Source organism: Anas platyrhynchos, chromosome 2 (assembly GCF_047663525.1).
Source record: "Anas platyrhynchos isolate ZD024472 breed Pekin duck chromosome 2, IASCAAS_PekinDuck_T2T, whole genome shotgun sequence".
In the NCBI taxonomy this organism is placed as follows: Eukaryota; Metazoa; Chordata; class Aves; order Anseriformes; family Anatidae; genus Anas; species Anas platyrhynchos.
Window position 1 is genome coordinate 53062356 of NC_092588.1, and position 26746 is coordinate 53089101.

The 26746-nt window shown below is 38.9% G+C and overlaps 1 protein-coding gene across 1 annotated transcript in view; it reads right to left on the reverse strand.

Annotated features, from left to right (window-relative positions):
* SMCHD1 (structural maintenance of chromosomes flexible hinge domain containing 1) overlaps positions 1-26746 on the reverse strand; it is an 86673-nt gene that overhangs the window by 33078 nt on the left and 26849 nt on the right. The window contains exons 11-29 of the mRNA XM_038174698.2: positions 26308-26428; positions 26019-26202; positions 25364-25561; positions 25107-25220; positions 24540-24646; positions 24160-24242; positions 23883-23996; positions 22093-22170; positions 21893-22012; positions 18747-18891; positions 18332-18428; positions 16814-16886; positions 15956-16095; positions 7340-7474; positions 6267-6494; positions 5439-5587; positions 2447-2535; positions 938-1056; positions 51-218 (exon numbers count right to left, since the gene is read on the reverse strand). Coding sequence (XP_038030626.2) covers positions 51-218; positions 938-1056; positions 2447-2535; positions 5439-5587; positions 6267-6494; positions 7340-7474; positions 15956-16095; positions 16814-16886; positions 18332-18428; positions 18747-18891; positions 21893-22012; positions 22093-22170; positions 23883-23996; positions 24160-24242; positions 24540-24646; positions 25107-25220; positions 25364-25561; positions 26019-26202; positions 26308-26428 — 2462 coding nt within the window. The remainder of the gene's footprint in view (positions 1-50; positions 219-937; positions 1057-2446; positions 2536-5438; positions 5588-6266; positions 6495-7339; positions 7475-15955; positions 16096-16813; positions 16887-18331; positions 18429-18746; positions 18892-21892; positions 22013-22092; positions 22171-23882; positions 23997-24159; positions 24243-24539; positions 24647-25106; positions 25221-25363; positions 25562-26018; positions 26203-26307; positions 26429-26746) is intronic.

A 26746-nucleotide genomic window follows, 5' to 3' on the forward strand; every position in this document is an offset into this window, starting at 1 on the left:
AACCAGTCACCTTCTTGTTTTTTTCCCCAAACAAAAACCGTTTGACTTACCTTTTCGAGCTCTGGCCAATCCACAATTTGTAATTTAGCAGGGGATCCTGCAATTAAATTTACTCTGAGAAAGTCAGAAAATTCACGCCAAGCAAAGCACAGTTCTTTGCTTCCAAGTAAACAGGGTTTAAATCGAATTCCTTTGACTCTCATTGTTAGGGTACTTTCCTATTGAGAAATACAAATAAAATTGTATCAAGAACAGACAAAGGGAATTATATTTTAATTTTTTTTTCAATACGGTATTTTAATATTTGGACTTACTAGACACTGTTTGCTATTTTTTTTACTGTGAGACAGTAAACAAACAGTTAAATATAAGCTCTACTCTTTTTGCTAAATTTAAATAGACTACTTGTGTAAGAAATGATCCATTTCAAACTTGAGAATTTCCCAAAAGCCTGTTCAATGTAAATGAGTTATGTGTAACTTAGTTATATCCATCATTTCAAAAGGCGCAGAATACATTTTAAACTACAGCAGACAATATCATTAGTTCTATGTGGTTCTTCTAAAGATCATAAAATCAACTACACCACTATAAAAAACAAACAAACAAACAAAACACAGGAAAAAAGCCTAAAAAGAAGTTAGAAGAAGAGATACAGAAGAACAGACAAGAAAGAAAGCAAACCAGACCCAAACCAAACATAAAGTGACCTCACTGCCATGGCATAGAGCTGCAGCAGTGATAAGGTTTTTAACAGATGCTGCTATATTTCTTAGAACGGGATCATATTATTTTAATGCTATCTTCTCATAGCTTACCATCTACAGTTTAATTTGATTACCTGTCTACAGTTTTGGCTCAATTCTGTGAGACTGAATAAGACAAATTACCACATGTAGGCCACAGAGAAATAAACCGTATGACATCTTATAAATACCTGCCAAGTTATTTGTAAATTCGATTTATCAAGTCCAGGCCCAGAAACTCCTAGGGAACTCACACACGCAGATGTCACTGTCTGAACCTGATTTCCATATTGATCTGTAATCATTACATCTATTAAAAAGATAATTTATTAAAATGATTATTAAGATCATTACACCAGCAGCTGCTTTAATAGAATATATAGAATATAAATATATACAACATACACACAAAATAGAGAAAATTTGCGTAAGTATCACAGAATCACAGAATGGCTGAGGTGGGAAGTGACCTCTGCAGGTCATCTGGTCTAACAGCCTGCTTAAATAGGGCTATTCAGAGCAGATTGCCCACGACCAGGGTCCAGGCAGCTGGTGAAGATGTCCATATAGGGAAACTCCACAACACTCTGGACATCTTTTGTCAGTGCTCCATCACCTGCACAGTATTATATTTATATATTTTTTATTTTTAAAAAAGCCTTTCTATTCAGAGGGAGTCTCTAATATTTCAGTCTGTACTCCCTGCTTTTTGCCCTGGCACTGGGAACCACTGAAAAGAGCCTGGTTCCATTTTCTTTACATCCTCTCCTTTTAGGTACTTATATACCTTGGTAACATCCCCTCCCCCATGCATCTTAATAGGGTATCAAAAATGTACTTATCTAGTCATATTAACCAAGTATTTGTGTTTCCCACTTTCTTTTTGAGATTACTTCTTGATATAAAGTTAGAAGAAAAATATCTTAAGATAGAAGCTGATTTTTAACCTGTAAAACAGTTTGCACTGCGTGCTTTTCTTTCCTCAAACAAAATCTTTTAATGGCTCTAAATACCATAAAAATTTTTAATTTCTAGATGTTATTTGAAATCTCATGTTTATTAGAAGTAATTGACACATTCAGAATTGTTAAAGCACTGCATATTATCTGAAGAAGAAAAATACTTAAGTGATTTTTTTCACCAGCAGCAAAAATACCAAAATAAAAAAGAAAACAACAAGGCAAAACGGCACTTTTGAAGCATTTAAGTATTTTTATTCTCTCAAGTCCTGGAGCAACCACATGTAGGAACTGAAGGCAAATCAAAAAAACAATCCCTAACATGGTAGTCTTTTAAGAATAAATTTTTAACTTAAAAATATTATATTCTGAAGACCGTGCCCTTGAAATAATCTGACTACTGTTTTTGCCTTTAGGATTTTAGAACATACAAACTAAAGAAAAATTTATGAACTATTCAAACTCAGCATGATGAATGTCCTAATGTACAAGCGTGGTGGCAAATTTTACCGGAGAGTAACTCCAGAATGGCTGTTACATAAGTCTGATTATCCATGCATGAATGAGAATGTAAATACATTTTATGTTTTAATAGTAGAAGACAATTCACTCATCTGTATACATAGCAGATAAAATATACCATATATGTCTGTATACATAACAGATATATCATATACATAATAAACTGCAAAGAAACAGAAACATATTTTACAACAAAGTGAAGAATATGCAAATACTCACCAATGTCACCTTGTAGTTCTTCACCCAATTGCAATGTATTTGATCCTTTTAATTTGCATTTAATGTGTCTGGGTTCATCAGGAAGTGGTCTAAACACAGGAAAATTTATTTATAATCATTTTCATGAAGGTAATGACTTACAACACTAGCACACGTGACAAAGGATGCATCAGTAATCATCCATTTGTAATTGGATTTTTTGTTTTTTAATTTTGTCCTTGCATAAATTTAGAGGATCAAAACAAGTGTGCACGAACTTTACATTGTAGCTTTCCTCAAATTTATCAGATGCAGCTTATCAGACAGTGCCTGCATAACAAGACAACACTGCTATAGAATTTTACTTTGCTCATATTAACATGTCTACCAGTATTTTACCACAGATCAGATCCATAACCAGATAGTCCAACCTTGAATTCTGATTTATTTTATATCCTGAAAAAACATCCCCAAAGTAACATACAATTGTCTATATATATTAATATTACTGTAAGACCAATAGTAATATTAACATTCATCCTGATATACACATGTAAAAATATCTGTCTCACTATGAAAATATTTGCTGATTTCTTAAGGACTTGATTACAGCTAATGTAGTTTAAATTTTTAGACAGTTTTTCTTTAAAGCAAAATAAAAGCAGAGAAAAAATACATTTACAAAAATTATGGAAAAGATAAACAACCTTAAAAAAAAAACAAACAAACACAAAACCACAACAAATAGATTTCTATTTTCCTCTTTTGTTATGTTAAAACAGAAGTCATGCCTAAACCATGCCTCAAAAGTCTCCTCAAAATCCTTTAAAACAGTCCTAGAATTTCCTTTGGTTTACTTGATGAAGTATTTCACGTGCATTATGTGTTGGGTCCCCCAGAATTTGTTATCTGACAACTTGTAAGTTATTTGAGACTTCAGTTATCCAACACATTGGTTTTGACTCATTTTGTGTGTTTAAAGCTAAAAATTACATTGAGATCTTCAAAAATCATATCAGAATGACCTCCAGTTAATTTTTACGACAGAATAACCTCTCAATAAAATTTTCCTGGTCTGAGACCGCTTTCCCACGACAACAAGCAAAAAAGCGCAACAAAATTAAATAATCCACTCTTCTATTTCCTTTCAAGAAGAGAAGTACTAATTCAGTCTGCTTTTCTGCTCTTCATTAAAAAAAAACCAGAAAACAGTACTTGACCAAAACCTTTTCTGTCTTTAACAATGCTGCATCATAGGTAATTTACAAGCATTAAACTCTGAGTATTTTAAAGAATCTTAATGCTTTAGATTGGTCATATACATATATACATATATACATATATACATATATATATATACACATACATACATATATATATATATATTTAATGTCTAATTGCTGCAAATTTACCCCTGGCATTAACATGTTGTAAGCTAATTACTGAGTTTTAACCTACTAAGAATGCAAGAAATACACTAAAGTAATTGCAGTCATTTAGAATTATATTAATCTCAACAAACTTTATAAAGACACAGCAGCCAAAGCTAGTTGCTTAGATTTACTAAGACTGATAAACATGCAGTTTTAAAGTTTGATTAACAGTTTGTCACTTTTGACCAAGACACCATATACAGACAGGCATCCTGTATTTGGTTTGAAATCTTTAGCTACAGTTTTAAGTCTTTAGCTACAAAGTAAGGTATCTTGCAAGGCTAACAATTCACTCCACTGATTTTTCTCTCTGGTAACCAGTAAGATGACTCCAAAGCCAACAGCAATCCTAGAAGCTAACACTTGAATAAAGTTACCAACAATTCACAGAATCACAGAATCATCTAGGTTGGAAGAGATCTCCAAGATCACCGAGTCCAACCTCTGACCTAACACTAACAAGTCCTCCACTAAACCATATCATTAAGTTCTACATCTAAACGTCTTTTAAAGACCTCCAGGGATGGTGACTCCACCACTTCCCTGGGCAGCCCGTTCCAATGCCTAACAACACTTTCGGTAGAGAAGTTCTTCCTAACATCCAACCTAAACCTCCCCTGGCACAACTTTGGCCCATTCCCCCTCGTCCTGTCACCAGGCATGTGGGAGAACAGACCAACCCCCACCTCGCTACATCCTCCTTTAAGGTACCTGTAGAGAGTGATAAGGTTGCCCCTGAGCCTCCTTTCCTCCAGGCTGAACAAGCCCAGCTCCCTCAGCCACTCCTCGTAGGACTTGTTCTCCAGGCCCCTCACCAGCTTCGTCGCCCTTCTCTGGACTCTTTCGAGCACCTCGATGTCCTTCTTGTAGTGAGGGGCCCAAAACTGAACACAGTACTCGAGGTGCGGCCTCACCAGAGCCAAGTACAGGGGGACGATCACTTCCCTAGCCCTGCTGGTCACACTCCTTCTTATGCAAGCCAGGATGCTGTTGGCCTTCTTGGCCACCTGAGCACACTGCTGGCTCATATTCAGCCGACTATCCACCAATACTCCCAGGTCCTTCTCCGCCTGGCAGCTCTCCATCCACTCATCTCCCAGCCTGTAGCTCTGCTTGGGGTTATTGCACCCCAGGTGCAGGACCCGGCACTTGGCCTTGTGGAACCTCATACAGTTGGCCTCAGCCCATCGGCCCAGCCTATCCAGATCCTCCTGCAGATCCTTCCTGCCCTCGAGCAATGGACACACGCACCTAACTTGGTGTTGTCTGCAAACTCCTTCAATGTGCACGTATATGTGTGTATATATATACACACATACACTTACAAAAGTGATTATAGGGCTAAATATAATCAGATTGCAGTGGAATCTTTCACACAGGTGATGCTCTCATCTGTAAACATATTTACATGCGGAAAAAATGCCCACCCACCCAAGCCTACATTCCCCCTGTTAACTGACTTCCTTATTTCAACTTCGGTAGAATGATTTTTATTTTTGTTATTTTTTTAAAACAGAAGTACAGATCTACAATCCTTTGCCATCATCAATGTTCAAAAAACATATTGCAAATGGACAAACCTGACTGTAAACGCACTCTCCAAAGACACATGGTCATCAAGGTAAGTGATGAGACAGTAGCGTACATCTTTTACTGATGTAGGTACTTTTACATCAGGTAATATTCCCTGCATCAACATTTCTTTATTAATTCTGGGTGTCCAGTTAACCTAAAATTAAAATTTATCAGATTAATCACAAGTTAAATTATTAATCACTAGCAACATAATACATCTGAGGTTCTGCTGAAGTAAAATACAGGTAACAGAAGCTCTCAGTGGAAAGCCAGTGTTTTTTCCAACAGTGGTTGATGCTATCCGTCCAAATATGGAAGTTATACCAAAAAAAAATAATAATACACAAAACAAACAAACACAGTTTCTCTTACTATATTTTCTTAAGAAAGATCTGATCCAGAAAAAATGTCACATATATGATGTAGCTCTACCTTCATATTAGGCTCCACATTATTCTATGGTATGTACACAGACAGAGAGCTAAGACTTCTGAAAAGTCTTCAGGAAGGAACATGTCCATACAGCTGTTGGGAAAACCCCAGATATGAAGAATGCTGAAATTATATTATTGTGTTTAAGAGAAGAGCTGGAAATTACTACCTTACTTTTCGTATTACTACCCTGAAGCATTATTTAATACTTCATTAAACGTCTTCAGCTCATTAAGGACACAATTTTAACATATAATTTTAATTTTTTAAGCAGAGAGTGAAGTTCCTAACAATACAGTCTTGAGGAATATTATTTAGAATCATAGTTTGATGTCTATGGATTTTAGAGATTCAGCATAGTATCATTTCCCCACACTATACTGCTGTTCAAATATACTTACCTTAATTTTTTCTGCCATGGATGAAGTTATGTGTATTTCCCTTTCTCCTTCATCATACATCTGAAATATAAGGTTCCGCATGATATCGCCAGCAATCCAATTAATTTCATCCTGATGTTTAATTTGAATAGCTTTTTGTCCATCCATACTTAAGATCTGCAGTCTTGCAACACGACTGCTAGGAAGAAGTTTAATAATCTTTTCCACTGGTGGCACATCTTTACAACTCTGTGTGGGGGGGAAAAAAGACATAATTAAGACATCAGATATACACATAAACACATAAATATTGCTCCATGGCACTACTCTGGACTGTTAGGTGTGAACAGTTGCCCAAACATGAAATTAGCTTGACTTATCAAAAGTAAAGTTAAAGGGTATGTCAGAATGCTTACAATGGTTAATGGAAACTGGAACTAATGATAGATACTTAGGAAATATTTTTTGTATAGTATTTAAAAACCTACAATTTCCAAATACTTCTTAAGAGTAATCAGAAGTAATGTTTCATATAGGTTATCTTGCCCCATTAATATGTTTATATCTTTGTCAGGATAGAACAAGGGTCTCATCTTCTCCAGGTGTGGCTCTCCTGACTGTCAGTGAACTGAGATGTACAACATAGTTAATAAAAATTAAAAGAGTTTTAAGACTGAAATGTTACTCAAAAAAATAATTCCAAACCTTTGGAAAAAAAAAAATCTCAACTTCCTTCTTTACTAAGGTTTTGGGGAACAATTTACGATACCCGTTCTGTCTCTAAATGTTTATGCAACAAAGGTTGGAAGAATCCAGGGAGTAAAAGGGAACATAAAGTCCCAGAAATAGTGCTTATTTCTGAAACACTTCAGAGATTTCAGAAGTAAACTTGAGAGGTGTAGAAAAAATTGAATTTTTGCCTTTTTGTGGCTTCCCAGGGATGAAAAGGACAGACACAATTTTCAGGCCTACGGTAATTAAAAGAGTGACTTTTGGGGGTCAAGTTGATTCATAAAACTTTGGTTTAATAGCAAGATAATACAATAAACAGCTTCCAATCTTCTGTTCACTCAAACATTTCAATCAATACTTACAGGAATTTCAATCTTTGCTTTGAGCATCTGGTCTTTCTTTATATTCTGTACATGTATAACTGGGCCAGTTAAGATGTTTGTTCCTGCATTACTGCAGTCCACAGAATACACGGGTAAGTTTGCAGCACCTAAAAACTGTTTAAAATGTAACATTAAACTTCAGTGTTGTTGTCGTGGTTTAACCCGGCCGGCAGCTAAACACCACGCAGCCGTTCGCTCACCCTCCCCCCTCCCTCTCTGGGACGGGGGAGAGAAATGGAAAGTGAAGCCCGTGAGTTGAGATAAAGACAGTTTAATAAGACAGGAAAATAATAATAACAAAATAATAATAAAATAATAACAATAATAATACAATGGTGATAATAGGAAAGTAATAATAGTATGTACAAACAAGTGATGCACAATGCAATTGCTCACCACTCGCTGACCGATGCCCAGCCTAACCCCGAGCAGTCCGGCCCCCTCCCCCCGGCTAGCCACCCCTATATATTGTTTAGCATGACGCCAGATGGTATGGAATACCCCTTTGGCTAGTTTGGGTCACCTGTCCGGGGTCTGTCCCCTCCCAGCTCTTACTGCACCCCCAGCCTGCCCGTTGGCAGGACAGAGCAAAAGGCTGAGATGTCCTTGGCTTAGTATAAGCACTGCTCTGCAACAATTAAAGCATCGGGGTGTTATCAGCACTCTTCTCATCCTAAGCCAAAACACAGCATTCCACCAGCTACTAGGAAGAAAATTAATTCTGTGCTAACTGAAACCAGGACATCTATCCACCCCTTATTCCATACCATTTATGTCATGCTCAGGTTACACTCTTTTCCATACATTCTAATTAGTCACCTATAGTAATCATGGTAGTGATAACATACAGTATAATATACTATTTAACATGGTACAATTCAGTTCGTGGGCTATTCTCACCCAGTATTAAATCTCCTTGAGGTACACACCGGACCTCTCCGTTCTTTTGCATCACCCACCAAGTGTATCCAGGTCCCTGAGCGAAAACAATTCCACGAATAGGTTTGCCTTTTCCTGAGGCAGGAGTAGCCCAGACTGTTTTACCCAGCATATTTTTTACATGCACTACAGGAACTTTATCCCCATCTACAGTACGTAACAGGTTTGATTGGGCAGGTCCAGCTCGGTTGGTAGATCCCCTAGTATTGACTAACCAGGTGGCCTTTGCCAAATGCGTATCCCAGTTTTTGAACGTCCCAGCGCCCATTGCTTTCAAGGTAGTCTTTAACAGGCCATTGTATCGTTCAACTTTCCCGGAGGCTGGTGCATGATAGGGGATGTGGTACACCCATTCAATACCATGTTCTTTGGCCCAAGTGTCTATAAGGTTGTTTCGGAAGTGAGTCCCATTGTCTGATTCTATTCTTTCTGGGGTGCCATGTCGCCATAGGACTTGCTTTTCAAGGCCCAGGATGGTGTTCCGGGCGGTGGCATGAGGCACAGGATATGTTTCCAGCCATCCGGTGGTTGCTTCCACCATTGTAAGTACGTGGCGCTTGCCATTGCGAGTTTGAGGGAGTGTGATGTAATCAATCTGCCAGGCCTCTCCATATTTATATTTCAGCCATCGTCCTCCATACCAAAGAGGCTTTGACCGTTTGGCTTGCTTGATTGCAGCACATGTTTCACAGTCATGAATAACCTGTGCTATAGCGTCCATGGTCAAGTCCACCCCTCGATCACGAGCCCATCTGTATGTTGCGTCTCTACCTTGATGGCCTGAGGTGTCATGGGCCCATCGGGCTATAAATAATTCACCTTTATGCTGCCAATCCAGGTCCACCTGAGCTACTTCAATCTTAGCAGCCTGATCCACCTGCTGGTTGTTTTGATGTTCTTCAGTAGCCCGATTCTTGGGCACATGAGCATCTACGTGGCGTACTTTCACAGCCAGGTTCTCTACCCGAGCAGCAATATCTTGCCACAATGCAGCAGCCCAGATGGGTTTGCCCCTACGCTGCCAGTTGTTTTGCTTCCATTGCTGTAACCATCCCCACAGGGCATTTGCTACCATCCATGAATCGGTGTAGAGATAGAGAACTGGCCATTTTTCTCGTTCAGCAATGTCTAAAGCCAGCTGAATGGCTTTCACTTCTGCAAACTGACTCGATTCACCTTCTCCCTCAGCAGCTTCTGCAACTCGTCGCGTAGGACTCCATACAGCAGCCTTCCATCTCCGATGCTTCCCCACAATACGACAGGACCCATAAGTGAACAGGGCATATTTCTTTTCATTCTCTGGCAACTGGTTGTACAGTGGGGCTTCTTCAGCACGACCCACCTCCTCCTCTGATGATATCCCAAAGTATTTGCCTTCTGGCCAGTCCATGATCACTTCCAATATTCCTGGGCGACTGGGGTTTCCTATTCGAGCCCGCTGAGTAATCAGTGCAACCCACTTGCTCCATGTAGCATCAGTTGCATGATGCGTAGAGGGGACCCTTCCCTTGAACATCCAGCCTAGTACCGGCAATCGGGGTGCTAGGAGGAGCTGCGCTTCAGTACCGACCACCTCCGAAGCAGATCGAACTCCTTCATATGCTGCCAATATCTCCTTTTCAGTTGGAGTATAGCGGGCCTCAGATCCTCTGTATCCCCGACTCCAAAACCCCAGGGGCCGACCTCGAGTTTCCCCAGGTTCTTTCTGCCAGAGGCTCCAGGTGGGGCCGTTCTCCCCGGCTGCAGTGTAGAGCACATTCTTTACATCTGGTCCTGTTCGAACTGGCCCAAGGGCTACTGCATGGACTATTTCCTGCTTGATTTGTTCAAAGGCTTGTCGTTGTTCAGGGCCCCATTCAAACTCATTCTTCTTACGGGTTACTTGGTAGAGCGGGTTTACAATCAGACTGTAATTTGGGATGTGCATTCTCCAAAACCCCACAACACCTAGGAAAGTCTGTGTTTCTTTTTTGTTAGTTGGTGGAGACATAGCTGTTATTTTGTTGATCACATCCATTGGGATTTGACGACGTCCATCTTGCCATTTTATTCCTAAAAACTGGATCTCTCGTGCAGGTCCTTTGACTTTATTCTGTTTTATGGCAAAACCGGCTTTCAGAAGGATTTGGACTATTTTCTTCCCTTTTTCGAAAACTTCCTCTGCTGTGTCACCCCACACAATAATGTCATCGATGTACTGCAGGTGTTCAGGAGCTTCCCCCTGCTCTAGCGCAGACTGGATCAGCCCATGGCAAATGGTAGGGCTGTGTTTCCACCCCTGGGGCAGCCTATTCCAAGTATATTGGACTCCCCTCCAAGTGAAGGCAAATTGTGGCCTGCACTCTGCTGCTAGAGGGATGGAGAAAAATGCATTAGCGATATCAATTGTGGCGTACCACTTGGCTGCCCTCGATTCAAGTTCATACTGAAGTTCCAGCATGTCCGGCACTGCAGCACTCAGTGGTGGCGTGACTTCGTTCAGGCCACGATAGTCCACTGTTAGTCTCCACTCGCCATTAGACTTTCGCACTGGCCATATGGGGCTATTGAAAGGTGAATGGGTCTTGCTGATCACTCCTTGGCTCTCCAATTGACGAATTAGCTTATGGATGGGAATCAGGGAGTCTCGGTTAGTGCGATATTGCCGCCGGTGCACAGTTGTGGTAGCGATTGGCACTTGCTGTTCTTCGACCCTCAGCAACCCCACAACAGAGGGGTCCTCTGAGAGACCAGGCAAGGTAGATAATTGTTTAATGCCCTCTGTCTCTAAGGCAGCTATACCAAAAGCCCACCGGAACCCTTTTGGGTCCTTGCAATATCCTCTTCTAAGATAGTCTATGCCAAGGATACATGGAGCATCCGGGCCAGTCACAATACGGTGCTTTTCCCACTCATTCCCAGTCAGACTCACTTCAGCCTCCAATACAGTCAACTGCTGAGATCCTCCTGTCACTCCACAAATATAGATGGGCTCTGGTCCTTTATAGCTCGATGGCATTATAGTACATTGTGCACCGGTGTCTACTAAAGCCTTATACTTCTGTGCGCGTGATGTGCCAGGCCATCGAATCCACACAGTCCAATAAACTCGATTGTCCCTTTCCTCCCCCTGGCTGGAGGCAGGGCCCCCCTAATCCTGGTCAGAATCTTCTTCGTTTCTGTGTTTGAAGGATTGTCTGCTGGAAGTTGGAGCAGCAAACTTTTCGGAGAATCCTTTTTTCCTGATTGTTTTCTTTTGCAACTCACGTACCCGTGCCTCTAGGGTCGCGGTAGATTTTCCATCCCATTTTCTCATGTCCTCTCCATGGTCTCGTAAGTAAAACCACAGGGTGGCACGGGGTGAGTACCCACCATATCGTCTTCCTTGTGTGGGTGAACGCCTACCCCTGACAGCTGAGACACTGCTTTGTACAGGTGCGGAGGAGAATAATCTCTCTTCAAGTTGGTGAACCTTTTCAGAAAGTTTCTCCCAAGTGTTCTCTTTTGGTCGGTGGGCACTGGTTGGTTCAGGTGGGGAGGACAATAGATTCTCTTCAAGTTGGTGAACCTTTTCAGAAAGTTTCTCCACAGCTGAGACGCAGGCCTGTAAGGAAGAGGAGAGACTTTCTTCGTACTGCCGGAGTTGTTTAGCCGCTTCATCCACTGTGGGTTCCTCATCCTCTTTCCAGGCCATTATTGCCAATGAGCTGGCATATGATGATGGTGCACTCCGTACAAACTTCCGCCACATGGGTCGTGTACACTTGACTTCATCTGGATCTTTGGATGTTTGTCTGAGGTCTGGATCCTCATAAATCACTTCCCGTACGGCTAATTCCCTCAGGTACTGGATTCCCTTCTCCATAGTGGTCCACTTGCCTGGTAGACATAAAATATCTTCCTTGAAGGGATACCTTTCCCTCACAGCTGAGAGGAGACGCCTCCAGAGGCTGGTGGATTGTGCTCCATCTGCAATTGCTTTGTCAATGCCGGCGTCTCGAGCAAGGGATCCCAACCGTCTGGCTTCCCTGCCGTCTAATTCCACACAATTGGCTCCAGAGTCCCAGCACCGGAGCAGCCAGGTGACAAGCTGCTCACCTATACAGCGACCAAAATCTTTTCGCACATCTCGTAGCTCGCGCTCGTTTAGGCTTCGGGTAGTTACTGTTGCTTTTTCGGCATCCTCATCTTCCTCCTCCTGAATCCTTGATGGCCCAGCGTCGTCATCATCTTCGTCATCTCTATACTTAGTTTTGGCAGAAGCCTTACCTGGATTGGCAGAAGACTCTCTGCGTTCTAAACGACTTGAATTTCTATACCATATTTTCACCTTCTCTACAGGGGCAGCTTGCACTGCTACTGCTCGTTTCTCTGACTTTGTTACAGGGTCTGCCACAGGGGTTGGAATGCCCTCTGCAGGGTCAACTTGCACTGCTACAGCTCGTTTCTCTGACCCCGTTACAGGGGTTGGAATACCCTCTGCAGGATCAACTTGCACTGCTACAGCTCGTTTCTCTGACCCCGTTACAGGGGTTGGAATACCCTCTGCAGGGTCAACCTGCACTGCTACAGATCGTTTCCCTGACCCCGTTACAGGGGTTGGAATACCCTCTGCAGGGTCAACTTGCACTGCTACAGCTCGTTTCTCTGACACGGCCACAGGAGCTGGAGCAGTTGCAGGAACCGGAGCTGTAGCGGCTACAGGAGCTGGAGCTGGAGCGGCTTCAGGAGCTGGAGCTGGAGCAGCTTCAGGAGCTGGGACTGGAGCAGTTGCAGGAACTGGGACTGGAGTAGCGGCCGGAGCTGGAACTGGAGCGGCTGCAGGAACTGGGACTGGAGCGGCTGCAGGAGCTGGAGCGGCTGCAGGAGCTGGAGCTGGAGCGGCTGCAGGAACTGGAACTGGAGCGGCTGCAGGAGCTGTAACTGGAGCGGCTGCAGGAGCTGGAGCGGCTGCAGGAGCTGGATTTGGAGCGGCTGCAGGAACCGGATCTGGAGCGGCTGCAGGAACCGGATCTGGAGCGGCTGCCGAGTCCACCGTAGGGGTCACAGTGGCTGTTGGATCTGTCACAGGGCTTGGAGTGGCCGCAGGGTCTGTCACTAAGTTGATAGCAGTATCAATGGCAGCTCGATAGGCATGAGCCAGGCCCCAGCACGTTACAATGATTTGTGTTACTTTGGAACTGCCAGCATCATGACACCTTTTTTTCAAGCATTCTGCCAGTTTTTGAGGATTTTGCCATTGCTCAGGGGTGAATTTCCAACACACTGGGGGTGCCAACTGCTCTAGATGCCTGCCCATATCCACCCATACTCCCTGCCACCCACAACTATCCTGCCTCCGGGCAGATCTCCAGATGAGCTCCCCAAGTAGTTGTTTAACTTTAAGCAGAATCTGAAGTGCATTCATGAGGCAGAACAACAAGACTATGGTATTCCGAGTATCCCAATAATATTCAATATCTTGGAGAGCTATTTTGACAAGCTCAGGGGATAAGAGGGTGGTGAAGGAGGAAGGCAGATATTTTGAGGGAGAAGGCAGAGTGATCCAGGAGGATACAGGGGTGGTGAAGGAGAAAGGGAGAGTAATCAAGTAAGAAAAATTATCTTCCCCTTTTCCCTCCACAGACTGACTCCCTAATGGAAAAAAACAATAGGTATAATTGCTAATAGTTTCCAAGATACAGTTTCCAAAGTACAGAGTCGACGATGTTACTGAATACAAATAACAAGTTAGAGTCATGACCACATATTTCATCGTCTCATAAGCCATTGCTACAACACACAGCACCATAATGATCTGAAACCAGGGCCCGGAGAGGATAAACAACACGACAGAGAGCAAATACGGAAAATAATGTACTATAATACTCAATTTGGAAAACAGGCGCAGCAGAGTTGAGATTAAAGCAATCAGCATTATGACAAGTGACTATTAAGCAGGTCTAATCCTTACACCAATTTTAGTTTAACACACTCTGGTCAGATCTGCCGTTATCTCAACCTTTCGGGCCCCACGTTGGGCGCCAAAAAGACTGTCGTGGTTTAACCCGGCCGGCAGCTAAACACCACGCAGCCGTTCGCTCACCCTCCCCCCTCCCTCTCTGGGACGGGGGAGAGAAATGGAAAGTGAAGCCCGTGAGTTGAGATAAAGACAGTTTAATAAGACAGGAAAATAATAATAACAAAATAATAATAAAATAATAACAATAATAATACAATGGTGATAATAGGAAAGTAATAATAGTATGTACAAACAAGTGATGCACAATGCAATTGCTCACCACTCGCTGACCGATGCCCAGCCTAACCCCGAGCAGTCCGGCCCCCTCCCCCCGGCTAGCCACCCCTATATATTGTTTAGCATGACGCCAGATGGTATGGAATACCCCTTTGGCTAGTTTGGGTCACCTGTCCGGGGTCTGTCCCCTCCCAGCTCTTACTGCACCCCCAGCCTGCCCGTTGGCAGGACAGAGCAAAAGGCTGAGATGTCCTTGGCTTAGTATAAGCACTGCTCTGCAACAATTAAAGCATCGGGGTGTTATCAGCACTCTTCTCATCCTAAGCCAAAACACAGCATTCCACCAGCTACTAGGAAGAAAATTAATTCTGTGCTAACTGAAACCAGGACAGTTGTGTTTTTTTTTGTTTGTTTGTTTTTGTTTTTGCATAACTTCTGGGATTATTCCAGAAATGTGCAACTCCAAAGATACACACAATTATTTACAGATAATATTTTTTAGATTTCACAAAATCAAACGAAGTTTTTTTTCCCCCCAGGTGATCCACATATGAAATGTGACGCTTAAACTCTGTTTGTGCATCACCATGCCACTGCAGACCCACATACTTACACAATACAAGAATAGAATGTATGCACATGAATTATAAATGGAAAGCAGACTATTTTACCCCATGCAAACCATTTTTATTTATCTGTCCCTGTTGAGAGACTGATTTCACTATAATTGTAAAAGTCACTTTCTTGAGTTGGAAAACAAAACAAACAAAAAACCTCTCTGTCCAAACAGGCAAAACCCTTCTACTTTTAACAGCCACAGTAACACCAGCATTCTTTTCTGGATTTATTCAAGTGTGTACAATAGTTTCATCTATTACTAATTTTTAGGCACTAGACCTGTATTTTCATCTTTAAGCAAATTAAAAGTATGTTGTCTAATTCTTTTCCTAAACAAATTTTAGTATCGTATGTGGAAAATATATGTAAGTAAAGTATCATAGGTGGAAAATATGACTTAGAATGTCTTAAAATCTTAGTTAAATATTCTTACATCATGTTTTTTTCCATTTCTACGTGCAGGTTCCTATGATTCTGAAACTTACTGAATGAATCAATGAATGAGACAAAAGAGTCATAGTGTGGCTCTTCACAGAATCACAGAATCAGTTCACAGAAACACAGAATTGAAGGGGTTGGAAGGGACCTTGAGAGATCATCAGTCCAACTCTCCTGCCAAAGCAGGTTCCTTAGATCAGGCTGCCCAGGTAGGCATCCAGATGGGCCTTGAATATCTCCAGAGAAGGATACTCCACAACCTCCCTGGACAGCTTGTTCCCAAAAAGCACTACTGAAGATAATCCTGTCTAGATGCCAAAAGATGGCTCTTTTTGCAGTCCTTTTAAATGTATCAAAATGAAACATTATAAAATGCAGTTTACCTTACAATGAACGATCAGCTTTGGCTGTGCTGTTATATTGCCTGATTCATCCAATACTTCAACCTGAAAGGGGAAAGCTGTACCATTTTCAATCTTAAGAATTTCAGAATCAGGTTTTACTTTCAACTGACGTGGTGGGCCTGTAAAAATGCACAATTGCAGAACAGCAATTATATTTAGGTAACCTTCAAGACCCTAGATTTCAGTTTTTGCTATCTTGAAAAGTGTTTTAAAGCCACATTATCAAGGTATATGTGGTAACAAACACTTCAGTTCAATTCAGGTATACTAATTTATGACAATAAGTTTCTTGACACTTTCTGTCTTTCAATACTTATCACCTGCCACTCTTTTGAATGAATTCAGTAAGGAATAGTTAGACAAACATGGTGAACCCCAAAATATTAATGTTGAGATACCTGATCAATCATAACATGCAGCAGTTTAATAATGAAAACCACCACAGCTACAATTTGCGTGCAAAGAAAAACACAACTTCTGATGGTATTACTTAGTAAAGCGAAGCTATTAAAATAAATCTATCCCCTGAATGTATAATTAGTTTCATCAGTTTTAAAATAAGAGAAGGACATCATAGATTACTATAAGATGTTTCTGAAAAAGGACCATATCTTATTCCTTCAAACATCTTTTATATGCTGAGCTGTGACTTTTATCTTATTATTACCAAGACTGACATGCCATTAGCTTTGTCTAATTTCAGTCATCACTTGGATGAGTTGGAATATCTTCATGAAATGCTTCACTAAATGTTTTATCTCCTTGGGAGAAGAACATTATTAATAGGATCAGAATAAAGTTAAACAGAAATTCACCAAGTATTCAAACGATACTTACCAGGCTGCAATCTTATTTTAAAAATTTGTGTGTCTTCTTTCAAACCAGGAAGAGTAACCTTCAGATTAAAGTTCTAATGAAAAGAATATTTTAAATATTAACTTTAAACAAAACCAGATCATAGAAAAATTATCTCTCAGTCATGTCAATCCATATATATGTAAATTTCAAAAGTACAACCAAATTTTCTTGCACTGCTACATAAATCAAGATTTTTTCACTGCACTAAAATCTATTTTTTCATGTTATTACTCCCAGCGATATTCAGCCTAGGATTTGCACGTTAAACTAGGTTCTGAAACCACCAAAAGCAGCTATCATAAATTGTGTTTTCCTGCTTAGAGGCATGTTTTACTGGGGACAAAATCACAACAGTGATTTTGTGAACAGCATAGCTTCAAAGAAAGGACCTGCAAGTTCTGTGTTCACTGTATCAGCTGACTGCCAGAAGGAAGGTGACAGACTTTCTTTCCATCTCATCTTGGAATAAAACCATATGAAAAACAACACGTGCTGTACAATTCTATCACTAAAACTGATCTTCACATGAAAGCCAGAGAAAGAATCAGTCTAATGTTAGTAAGTTGAACTATTCATTACTTCATTCAATCAAGCTCTGCATTCACGCACTAGACACTACCCCTTCTATGCTCCCAGCTTCTCTTATCTTTAAACCTTTTTCTTCAATATTCATTTTTGACTTAATCTTTTTGACTTGGCATCTTGACACTGTACTATTTTCTAACTCTTATTCATCAGTTTACGTCTTTAACTTCATTCATTTTAATCTTTCAACAGTTGTGTCCTCTTCTGTATCTTCACGGTCCACTCATTTATCTACTTCCCTTCTGCTTTCAAGCATGGTTCTATACACACTATAGTAAAGAACTGTTTTCCTCTTTAAACGTTGTTTCTCATCCTTCTCCTGACTGCTGACTGTATTCAAAATCCTACAGGAGAGCAGTTGTCTTATGATTGCTTACTTTTCCAGTTTTTTCATTGATTCTACACATAACACCAGAAAATAGTTTTCTCTGACTCGACTGGGTGAAATTAAATCTACGGAACATGATAAAATCTACTTCTCTTTCTTGTCTATCAAAATCTACTTCTCTTTCTTGTCTATCAGTGATGACCTCACTGATGACTGTGATCTTCAATATTTTGTAGTTCCATCAAATTTCTCTTTACATTCTGCATTACTACTCCTACATTTTTCCCCTTCCTTCCTTCTCCGTCTTGTTCTCTCACTTTCTGTTAAATTATTTCCAGAATCCCTATTACTATCTGTTTTTCTTTTAAGATGCTGAAAATGTCTATGTTCTTCTCTGCTTATTTTAATCACCAAAAATTACACTGTGCCCTCACCGCTGCCACAAGCTAACAGACTGAAGCTGTGGGAAAGACGAATTGCACTAAGTAGAGCCATAAGAAGTAATTTAAAAACATCCCAAGAAATAGCCATAGATTTTTTTTTCTTAAAAATTGATTATTTCAAGTTTAAGTTCATTAGCATACCTTGCCCTGGTAACTATTTACACAGCCTCTAGCAGTGACACCCTTAATGACGCAATTTGTTCCTGCACTCAGTTTTTCATATTGCAATGTCAATCCACTAAAAGAAAAAAAAAAGAATAGATTAAAAAAAACCAACAATACAACAGAGATCATTTTAATTCTCCATGAAGATATAAGATATATATATATATATATACACACACACACACATTCAGATATTCCTATGGAAATAACAGCAGAAGTGCAAGTTATCTCATATTAAAAGTATCCATTACATCACTCAAACAAAATCCTGAAAAGAATTACCATATTGCTACAAGAACAACAACAAGAACTAACAAAAATCACCTCCACAACACCCCAACCCAACAACAAGAAACCAACAAACAAAAATATGATTGGATGGCTGAATTACCTAGCTTCAAGAATTGGTTTAATGTCATCTCTCAACTGTGTTGTGTGACCAAATTCATCTTGCAATTCCAAAGGAATATTGAAAGGCACTCCAACTTGAAAAGGAAGCTCCAAAAGACCCACTGAAAATTTCTCTGGTTTGCCCTCTAAGAGAAAACAACAATACATTTTTAGAAGCAATTATGTATGTTCATTGGCTTTTTCTTAATGAAAACTGCAGTTAAGAGGTGGTTTTCAACTTTAAAGCATTGTAAACAAAGAAAATTGGTTGATTGATTTTAAAAAAAAACAACAACAACAAAAACAAAAGTCCAAACAAACATACTAACATTAGAAACAATAGTTAAAACCTACTGCCACACTCTAAGGTATAAAAAAACAGAATGGCCAAAAGTTCAAAATTCTTCTGATATCAACACAGCACCTGAAAATGGGCAAATTTCTTCTGGACAGCTTTTAAGTAAACATTTCATTCCTTTAATTCTGGTAAAATTATGCATGCAGCATTTTTGTTTCACAATTATCCCAAGTTTGGGAGATTAATATGAGTAAAACAGTATTTGAACAAGACAGCTGAGTGTGTCTTTCCTGTGGAATCTTGCCCTGTTAGATGGCCTCCAATTAGGCACTCCACATTAAGACAAAACATGCACATTTAATAGTTGTGAAGTCTTTGGCATCACTTGCACAGAGCAATGAAAATAGGAGCCTGTGAATCAAAGTTTTGTGCAATCAAACTTTCTTGGCTAAGTGGCCTTTGAAAAAAGATGCAATCAATATAGCACAGAGCTAGACAAATATCCTATGAAATTAACAACTGCATTCAGGGTACCTTCAGGGTGTTACTACCAAGGATTTTCTCTTCACAAGATATGTGAAAACAACAGGGGATACAGGGGAACAGAAAATATTACCTTGTATTGGCCAGTTACTCCAATGGTAACTATAAGTAATAATTTGTTTCCAATGAGATTTGTTCAATTATTTTTTTTTAATGTTCAAAGGAAACATTAATTGCAGGCTGCCATGCTGGGTGAAGCTGTAATACTGTTGAAAAAGATTTTTTTAAAACACAGAATGAAGTTCTACAAATTTTAGGATTCTCTATGTATCTTTATGTATTCATTTAAAGATTTTTTTCCCCTTCCTTCTCTTGGAACTTCATAGAAATATCTTGAGATTTCAATGCCAGGTTTTCAGACATATGTTTAAATAATTGCCCTTTGGAAATGATGCCAAACATTTCTGCTGTATCATCACACAAAAAAATACCTTCATGTACTCTGCCAAAAGTACTTCAGAAGCTTTTAGAAGAATACATGTACACTACAAAGAACTCTGTTCTGCCTAAAGGGTTTGCATTCAAAACCTCCAGTTTACAGAAATAATAGGAGGGTACTGAAAGCATCTACTCTTTCTTGATCTTCTAGAAACAGATGATAGCTTTACCTCCTGAACTTGTGCTGAAAACATCCATTTTAATATTAAATACAAAGGAAGTACTGTTTTTTGTTGCCTCCCCAAGCCTTCTAAAGTTCACAGAATCATAGAAGGCTTGATGGGGAAAGAGACCTCTGGATATCATCTTTTCCAACTCCTCTGCTCAAGCAGGGACACCTAGAGCAGGTTGCCCGGGACCGCATCTGGATGGCTTCTGAGAATACCTCCAAGGAGGGAGACTCCACAATCTCTCTGGGCAATAAGCTCCCTCCAAGCATTAAGAAACAGTTGTTTGTTTGTTTTTTTTTACCATGTGGATGACCAAAGCACTTCCAACCTCCGTACCCTTCAGGTATTTATATACATTGGTAAGATCGCCCCGAGCCTTCTCTTTTCTAGACTGACAAGTCCCAGCTCTCTCAGCCTCTCCTCATAGCACAAGTTCTCCAGTCCCTTCCTCATCTTTATGGCCATTTATTGGACTCTTTCCAACAAATTTATCTTGGTGCCTCTCTTGTACTGAGGAGTGCAGAACTAGACGCAGTACTCCCTACAGGGACCTCAACAACACTCGACAAAGGGCAAGCATTACCCCTCATGAGCTACTGGCAACATTCCTTCTTAGACACCCCAGTGCATACCATCAATCTTCCTTTCTGAAAAGGCACATTGCTGATGCACATTCAACCCCCCAGGTTCTTTTCTGCGAAGCTGCTTGATGCCTTTGCATAAAGCTGTCAAGCTAGGAGAATCCCAGCATGTACTGGTGTACGGGGTTGTTCCTACCCAGGAGCAGGACTTTGCAGTTCCCTTTTACTGAGGTGTATGAAGCTCCTGCCAGCCCATTTCTCCAGCCTGTTGAAATCCCTCTGAAGGGCAGCACAACTGTATCTTATCAGCCACTTCTCCCAGTTTTGTCCAACTTGCTGAGGGGACACTCTGCCTTATAATCCAGATCATTAATGAGCATGTTAGATAGGATCAGACCCATTATAAACCGCTGTGATACACCATGAATTGGCTCCAATTAGACTTCACTGTGCTGGTCATCACCATCTCAGCCCAGCTGTTCAGAAAGCCGTCAATCCACCAGTCTGCTTGTCCAGTCCATACGTATCAGCTTGTCTATTTGCATATTGTGGGAGATCGTGCTGAAAACCTCACTGAAGTTTAGACAAACAACGTCCGCTGCTCTCATCTCATCTACCAAACCAATCAATTCACCATGAAAGGTTATCAAGTTGGTCAAGCACGACTTCCACTTGGTGAATTCCATGCTGACTACTGCTACTGACTTTCTTACTCTTCCTGTGCCTGGAAATGGTTTCCAGGATTAGTGAGTCTATCACTTTCCTGGGGATCAAAGTGAAGCTGACCCACCTACTCATAATGATGCCAAGAAGAAAAAGAGTGATTCTAATTAAGTAAAAATTTATTTTTGTTAAGTATGTTAAGAAATTTCACATCATGGAAAAGCTTTTGATTCCATCATCACTTTTTTTTTTTTTTTAACATCTATTAGACAAAAAAACAAACAAAACAACCCAACAGATTGTATCTTGGATCTACATCATATTTTACATGCAAGTATTACTTTTTAGGGCTGAAAATTACCTCTCCCAACTAAAACATGAATAATTTTGATACAAAATGAATCAAAACAAAACACAAAAAGTAAAAGAAAACTGGCATGGCTGGAGTTCTTACCTATAATAGTAAATTTAAATGTTTTAGATGGCAGAGTTCTTCCTGCATATGTGTCTGCACTACTTTCATTTAATACTACTTGCAGCTTCAAGGTGTAGTTCCCAAGTTTCTGAAGATTTTCTAAAGAGAAATACAAATAAATTTATAAAGAAAAAGTGAAAATTATAAATAAACTGAAAATATTTCACCTAGGAACTCACCCATTTTTTTAAACCAGTATGGCCATTTGCCTCCATGCTGACTTATATGGGAAATTATCTCTTTATTTCCTGTAGGTGCTGAAATATAAAAAATTACCTACATGTATTTAGGATTTATAACATAATACTCTATTATATAAAAACATGTCACTTTTAAATCTAAGAAACAGAAATTCAGTTTCAGTTTATCACATTGATTACGGCTTAATAAAATATTTATTTCCACATCTAATCCCAATTTAATTAAAAATTGCTAGCCCCAGACACGTTAAAATGAAAGCACCAAGTTTATGAAGCTGTGTTTTATCAGCTCTTTCGTTATATGTTCTCTGTCAAGTCTGAGCACTTGCAGGCTGTGCAATTCATACTGTCAACTGATCAACTTGACAAATGATAAAACAAATTAGCTTAAATTGGAGCAATGGTAAAAAACATGAAGTCAACTAACTGCAAGTATATCTGAGCAAAATAATAACATTCTTTTTTTGCTTCAAATTGTTTTGTCTGTCTTTATAAACACTTCTGCTGCATGAAACCACAGCCTGAAAGAACATATAATGAAACAGGTAATTTTTAGTGACTGGTGCTATAACCTCAGATAATACAGGAACAATACAGTTAAAAACTCTGGCAAAATAGATTCAAAATAGATTTTAGTGTAATTTAAGTAAACACAGAATGCGACTGCAACAAGACTACATAGAATAGAAAGAAATGCACGAGAAGACACAACTTGATCTATTGGTTAATATAAACAATTGTTTCACATCCTGCTTTTTCACCAAACGACATATATAAAGCAACATTTGCCAACATTTTTCGGTGTATTTCTTTGAACATTTAATTTTGGAAATATTGGGTTATTATAGTAAGTTATGATGTTTTTTACTGTAACATATAATTTAGAGAAATAATTTCTAACATAATTTAATATATGCACATATTTTAATATATATACTACATATTTTCAGCTTTAGCAGTTATCAACAGTGAGAAAACAGAACTTCTTAAGTAAGTGCAGTTTTCCTATTGCACTGTCAGCTGCCAGCAACCTAAACTGAAAGCCTCTATATTATGCAAGATGAACACCTTGAAGATGCTCACATTTCTTGTATTGCCCCTTTATAGATTGATCATGCAAGGGGCAAATTTATCCATTGGAGAAATTTCTTCACTTCTGTGAGAAGTGAAGGAAGTGTAACACTTCTGTGCATACTGATATGCGAAAGTGACAATAAAACTAATGGGTTCTTGGAAGAGAACCAGTGGGAATACCTGAGCTTTAAAGGGAGGGCACTATTACATTCTCCTGTTCTACCGTTCTGAAAAGAGGATACAACCCTAAGTTATTTACGTTTAAAATTTGCAAGCAACTTTAAAGGTAGTATTTTTAGGTACCAAACTAGTCCAGTCTCTAGCTTTACGTAACTTGAATGAATTGCTGTGTTAATTGCAAATTCCTTTAAACCAGAAACTATGCATATTATGAAGAGAATCTGAAATTGATATGCTCTCCTTTTATGTGACAGAAGAGTTAATAGTAATATAGCATTGAGACGTTAAATATTTGGCCTTAAGGCAACTGTCATTTCATGAAATGTGGTTTTGGATGCATACTTGGAACTCTGATGGAATACTGTCCTTGAAATGAAAAGCTTTACAAGTCTACCAAATTACAATATATACACAAGAAATTATACACAAGCAAATATTTTACATTTCATGCATTTTTAAATAATAAAGACTATTTAGAAAATAGTCTTTAAAATTAAAGATACTAAAGTACTTACAATGTAAAATAACCTTGAGTTCAACCAGAAGTTTCTTTGAACCTCCATGACTGGTACCAGGAAGTTTTTGCATTGCTTCTCCTTTTTTATTCAAAATTTCTATTCTTAATGCCCCTATATTTAAACAGAAAAATGAAGGACTTTTAAAGTATGCTGTTTTTAAGTGACTGGAGATTTCTGTATGTTTTTTTGTTTGTTTGTTTGTTTTTAACAGAGGTGAACAGTATCACTTTAAACTACCATTTTCCCTTTGAGTATTCAGAAAATGAAACTGTACCTATTGGTGTACCAGCAAATCTTGTTTCATTTGGTAATAGCTCATCTCCTTCAGGCCATGTTACAGACAATTTGTCAGGAAGTCTAGTGAAAATGAGAGAAAGAACAGTTTTTCCGTGAGTTAAAAAAGAAAAAAGTAATTTATCTTTAGTAGAACATATATGAAGCTCCTTTTCTGGAAAAAAAAAAAAAAAAAAAAGGTTCAAAACCATTTGTTCTTGTTTAAGAGTTTTTTTTTGTTTGTTTTTTTTTTGTTTCTGCTCAAACGGCTGACTGCCCTTCCATTGGGAATAAAACTAACCATATGTTTGTGCTTCCTGAAAAAATACTAAAACTCTTAGTAGGAACTGCACAAGTAAATAATCACAATTCAGAGCTTACCTTGCCATTTCATCCTCTATGTATTTTTTAACAGCTTTGTCAGACACTGTTCTGTCAAGTTTTGAGATTGGAATAGTTTTTGTTTCAGCATACAATGCCTTAGGTTCCTGGAAAAAAAAATAAGTCAAGTTAAAAACAGCCAGATTATAATGCGTCTGAGAGAAAAACTTCTCTATCAAGGGACCAGACAGGTAGACACAAACATAATGCAATATGCTAACAAATGGTGACTCGTTGACCACTGTGGTAGAATTTGCTGAAATCACAAGGGTTAAAAATGGGATTGCAATATACTAGCGAGCCCAACTGTGATGCTAATGTCGTATGGAAATTTAATTAATTTAAATTCATTGATCATTATTATGTTTAATATGCAATTTACATTAAAACTGATGTAAATAAGCAATTTGATTCTTTCTAAGCAATTTGATTTCTTTGCTAAATCCAGAATTGAACAGTTGTTGAAAAAAACAAACAAAAGAATTTTTAAAGAAGTCTAATCTACAATTCAGTTTACAGATTCCATAAGCATATGAGGTATAAGAACTCTTTTTATATTTGTCTTACCAAAGCAATTTGAACCTCTCCTCCAGTGGCAAATATATCTCCATCATGGTCTCCATACAAAAAAAAATTCTCAATGCTTCCATAGAATATTGGAAGAGTCTTAGTGGTTTTCACCTGTTAGTTGAAGACAACAGGTAATTTCAATACATTAAATCTGCATTAAGTGTATCGTATTTGCCTTTTATACAGTTCAAATGCTGTTACAAAATAAACAAACAAAAAAAATAAATCCCAACATCAGTGAGGACCTAACTTACCAGCTGCCCAGTTTTGTACGTTTTCCCATCCCATTCTATTGCAGAATATACTGTCCAAGGGCTCTGCATTCTTTTGGATGGCAAATCAGTACGTGTCGTTACTCCTTTAAAGACCGTGAATTTAATCTGTTTGTCATATTTCTCATGACAGTCTTTGAGCCACAAAGCAAATTCTCTGTCAATTTTCATTCTCTGCTCCTATAAGGAGATAACAAAATAAATGCGTATTATCAATGCATTGCACAGAATACAAACCTGACAATTTGTGAAATATGAACGATTATAGGAGAAAAGAGATATTGTAGTCTAAAAAAATGGAATCTTCAGCTTGGAAACAGTACAGTATTCCACAACAGTTACACTTCCAGCCAGAAGAAGTGTTTCCCTCTGTACTCATATTCTGTTATGAGGACAGTCTTTCCACAAAAATTGTTAAAGAAAATAAAAGGAAAGACAAATTTATTTTTTTCAGATTTAAAGAGTCAGCTTTAATACTCACTGAAACTGAGAGAAGCTTCTGCTACAAAGACTGCAAAAGTGTCCAAGGTAAAAGTTCTTCAGAAGCAGAGAAATAACCAGTGGCACGAACAAATGACCCGGAAGTACACATTTCATTTATGCCAGAAAGCAAGATGTAATAGATTAAAATAATCACCTGTCCATTGAAGATTCTTGTGAACAGAGTATTCTTGTCTTTTAACTTCAGTTCTAGATCCATGAAAGTGAGTTTGTTTGTGCTGACCTGAAACTTATCATTGGTAAACAATGCACCAGAAATTCTGTTGTAGCATTCAATTGGTGCCAATCCTCTCTTCTTTGGAGGAGCGCACCAGTCAAAACTTAAACAAAAGAAGACAGACATTAAAATCATCTTCTGTACAAAGGAAGGTGCTTACGCTGTAGAAAAAGATTGATCTACATTGTAGAAACTGATTATTACTTACTCTTCCACAGTTGTGTATGGGATTAATCTTCCATTCCAAAAACATTCAAAAATAGGTCTTTTTCCTCTGGCACCCTTTTCTACTATAAAGCAGTCATAATCTTCATCATCATCATTTAATTCTTGATTAAAAAGAAGACAGTCTCTATGAATAAAATTCTTAAAAAACAGTGTAATATCACACAACACAGCATTTAATGATTATCTATGCATAATAGGTTATGCCCAGTAGCATTACACATGATATCAAGTTGGGTATTTATTAGCATTTTTTTGTTTAAGAAATACCAAACAAAAAGTGTAAGGAAAATTTTAAACAGAGATTGAATATTTCCAAACTTTAAGTATAATTTGAATAAATAATACTTATTTCCCCCCCGTAAATGCCATATGACGTTCTTCTAATATCAAAGATCTTGTCATTATTAAACTTCATTTAT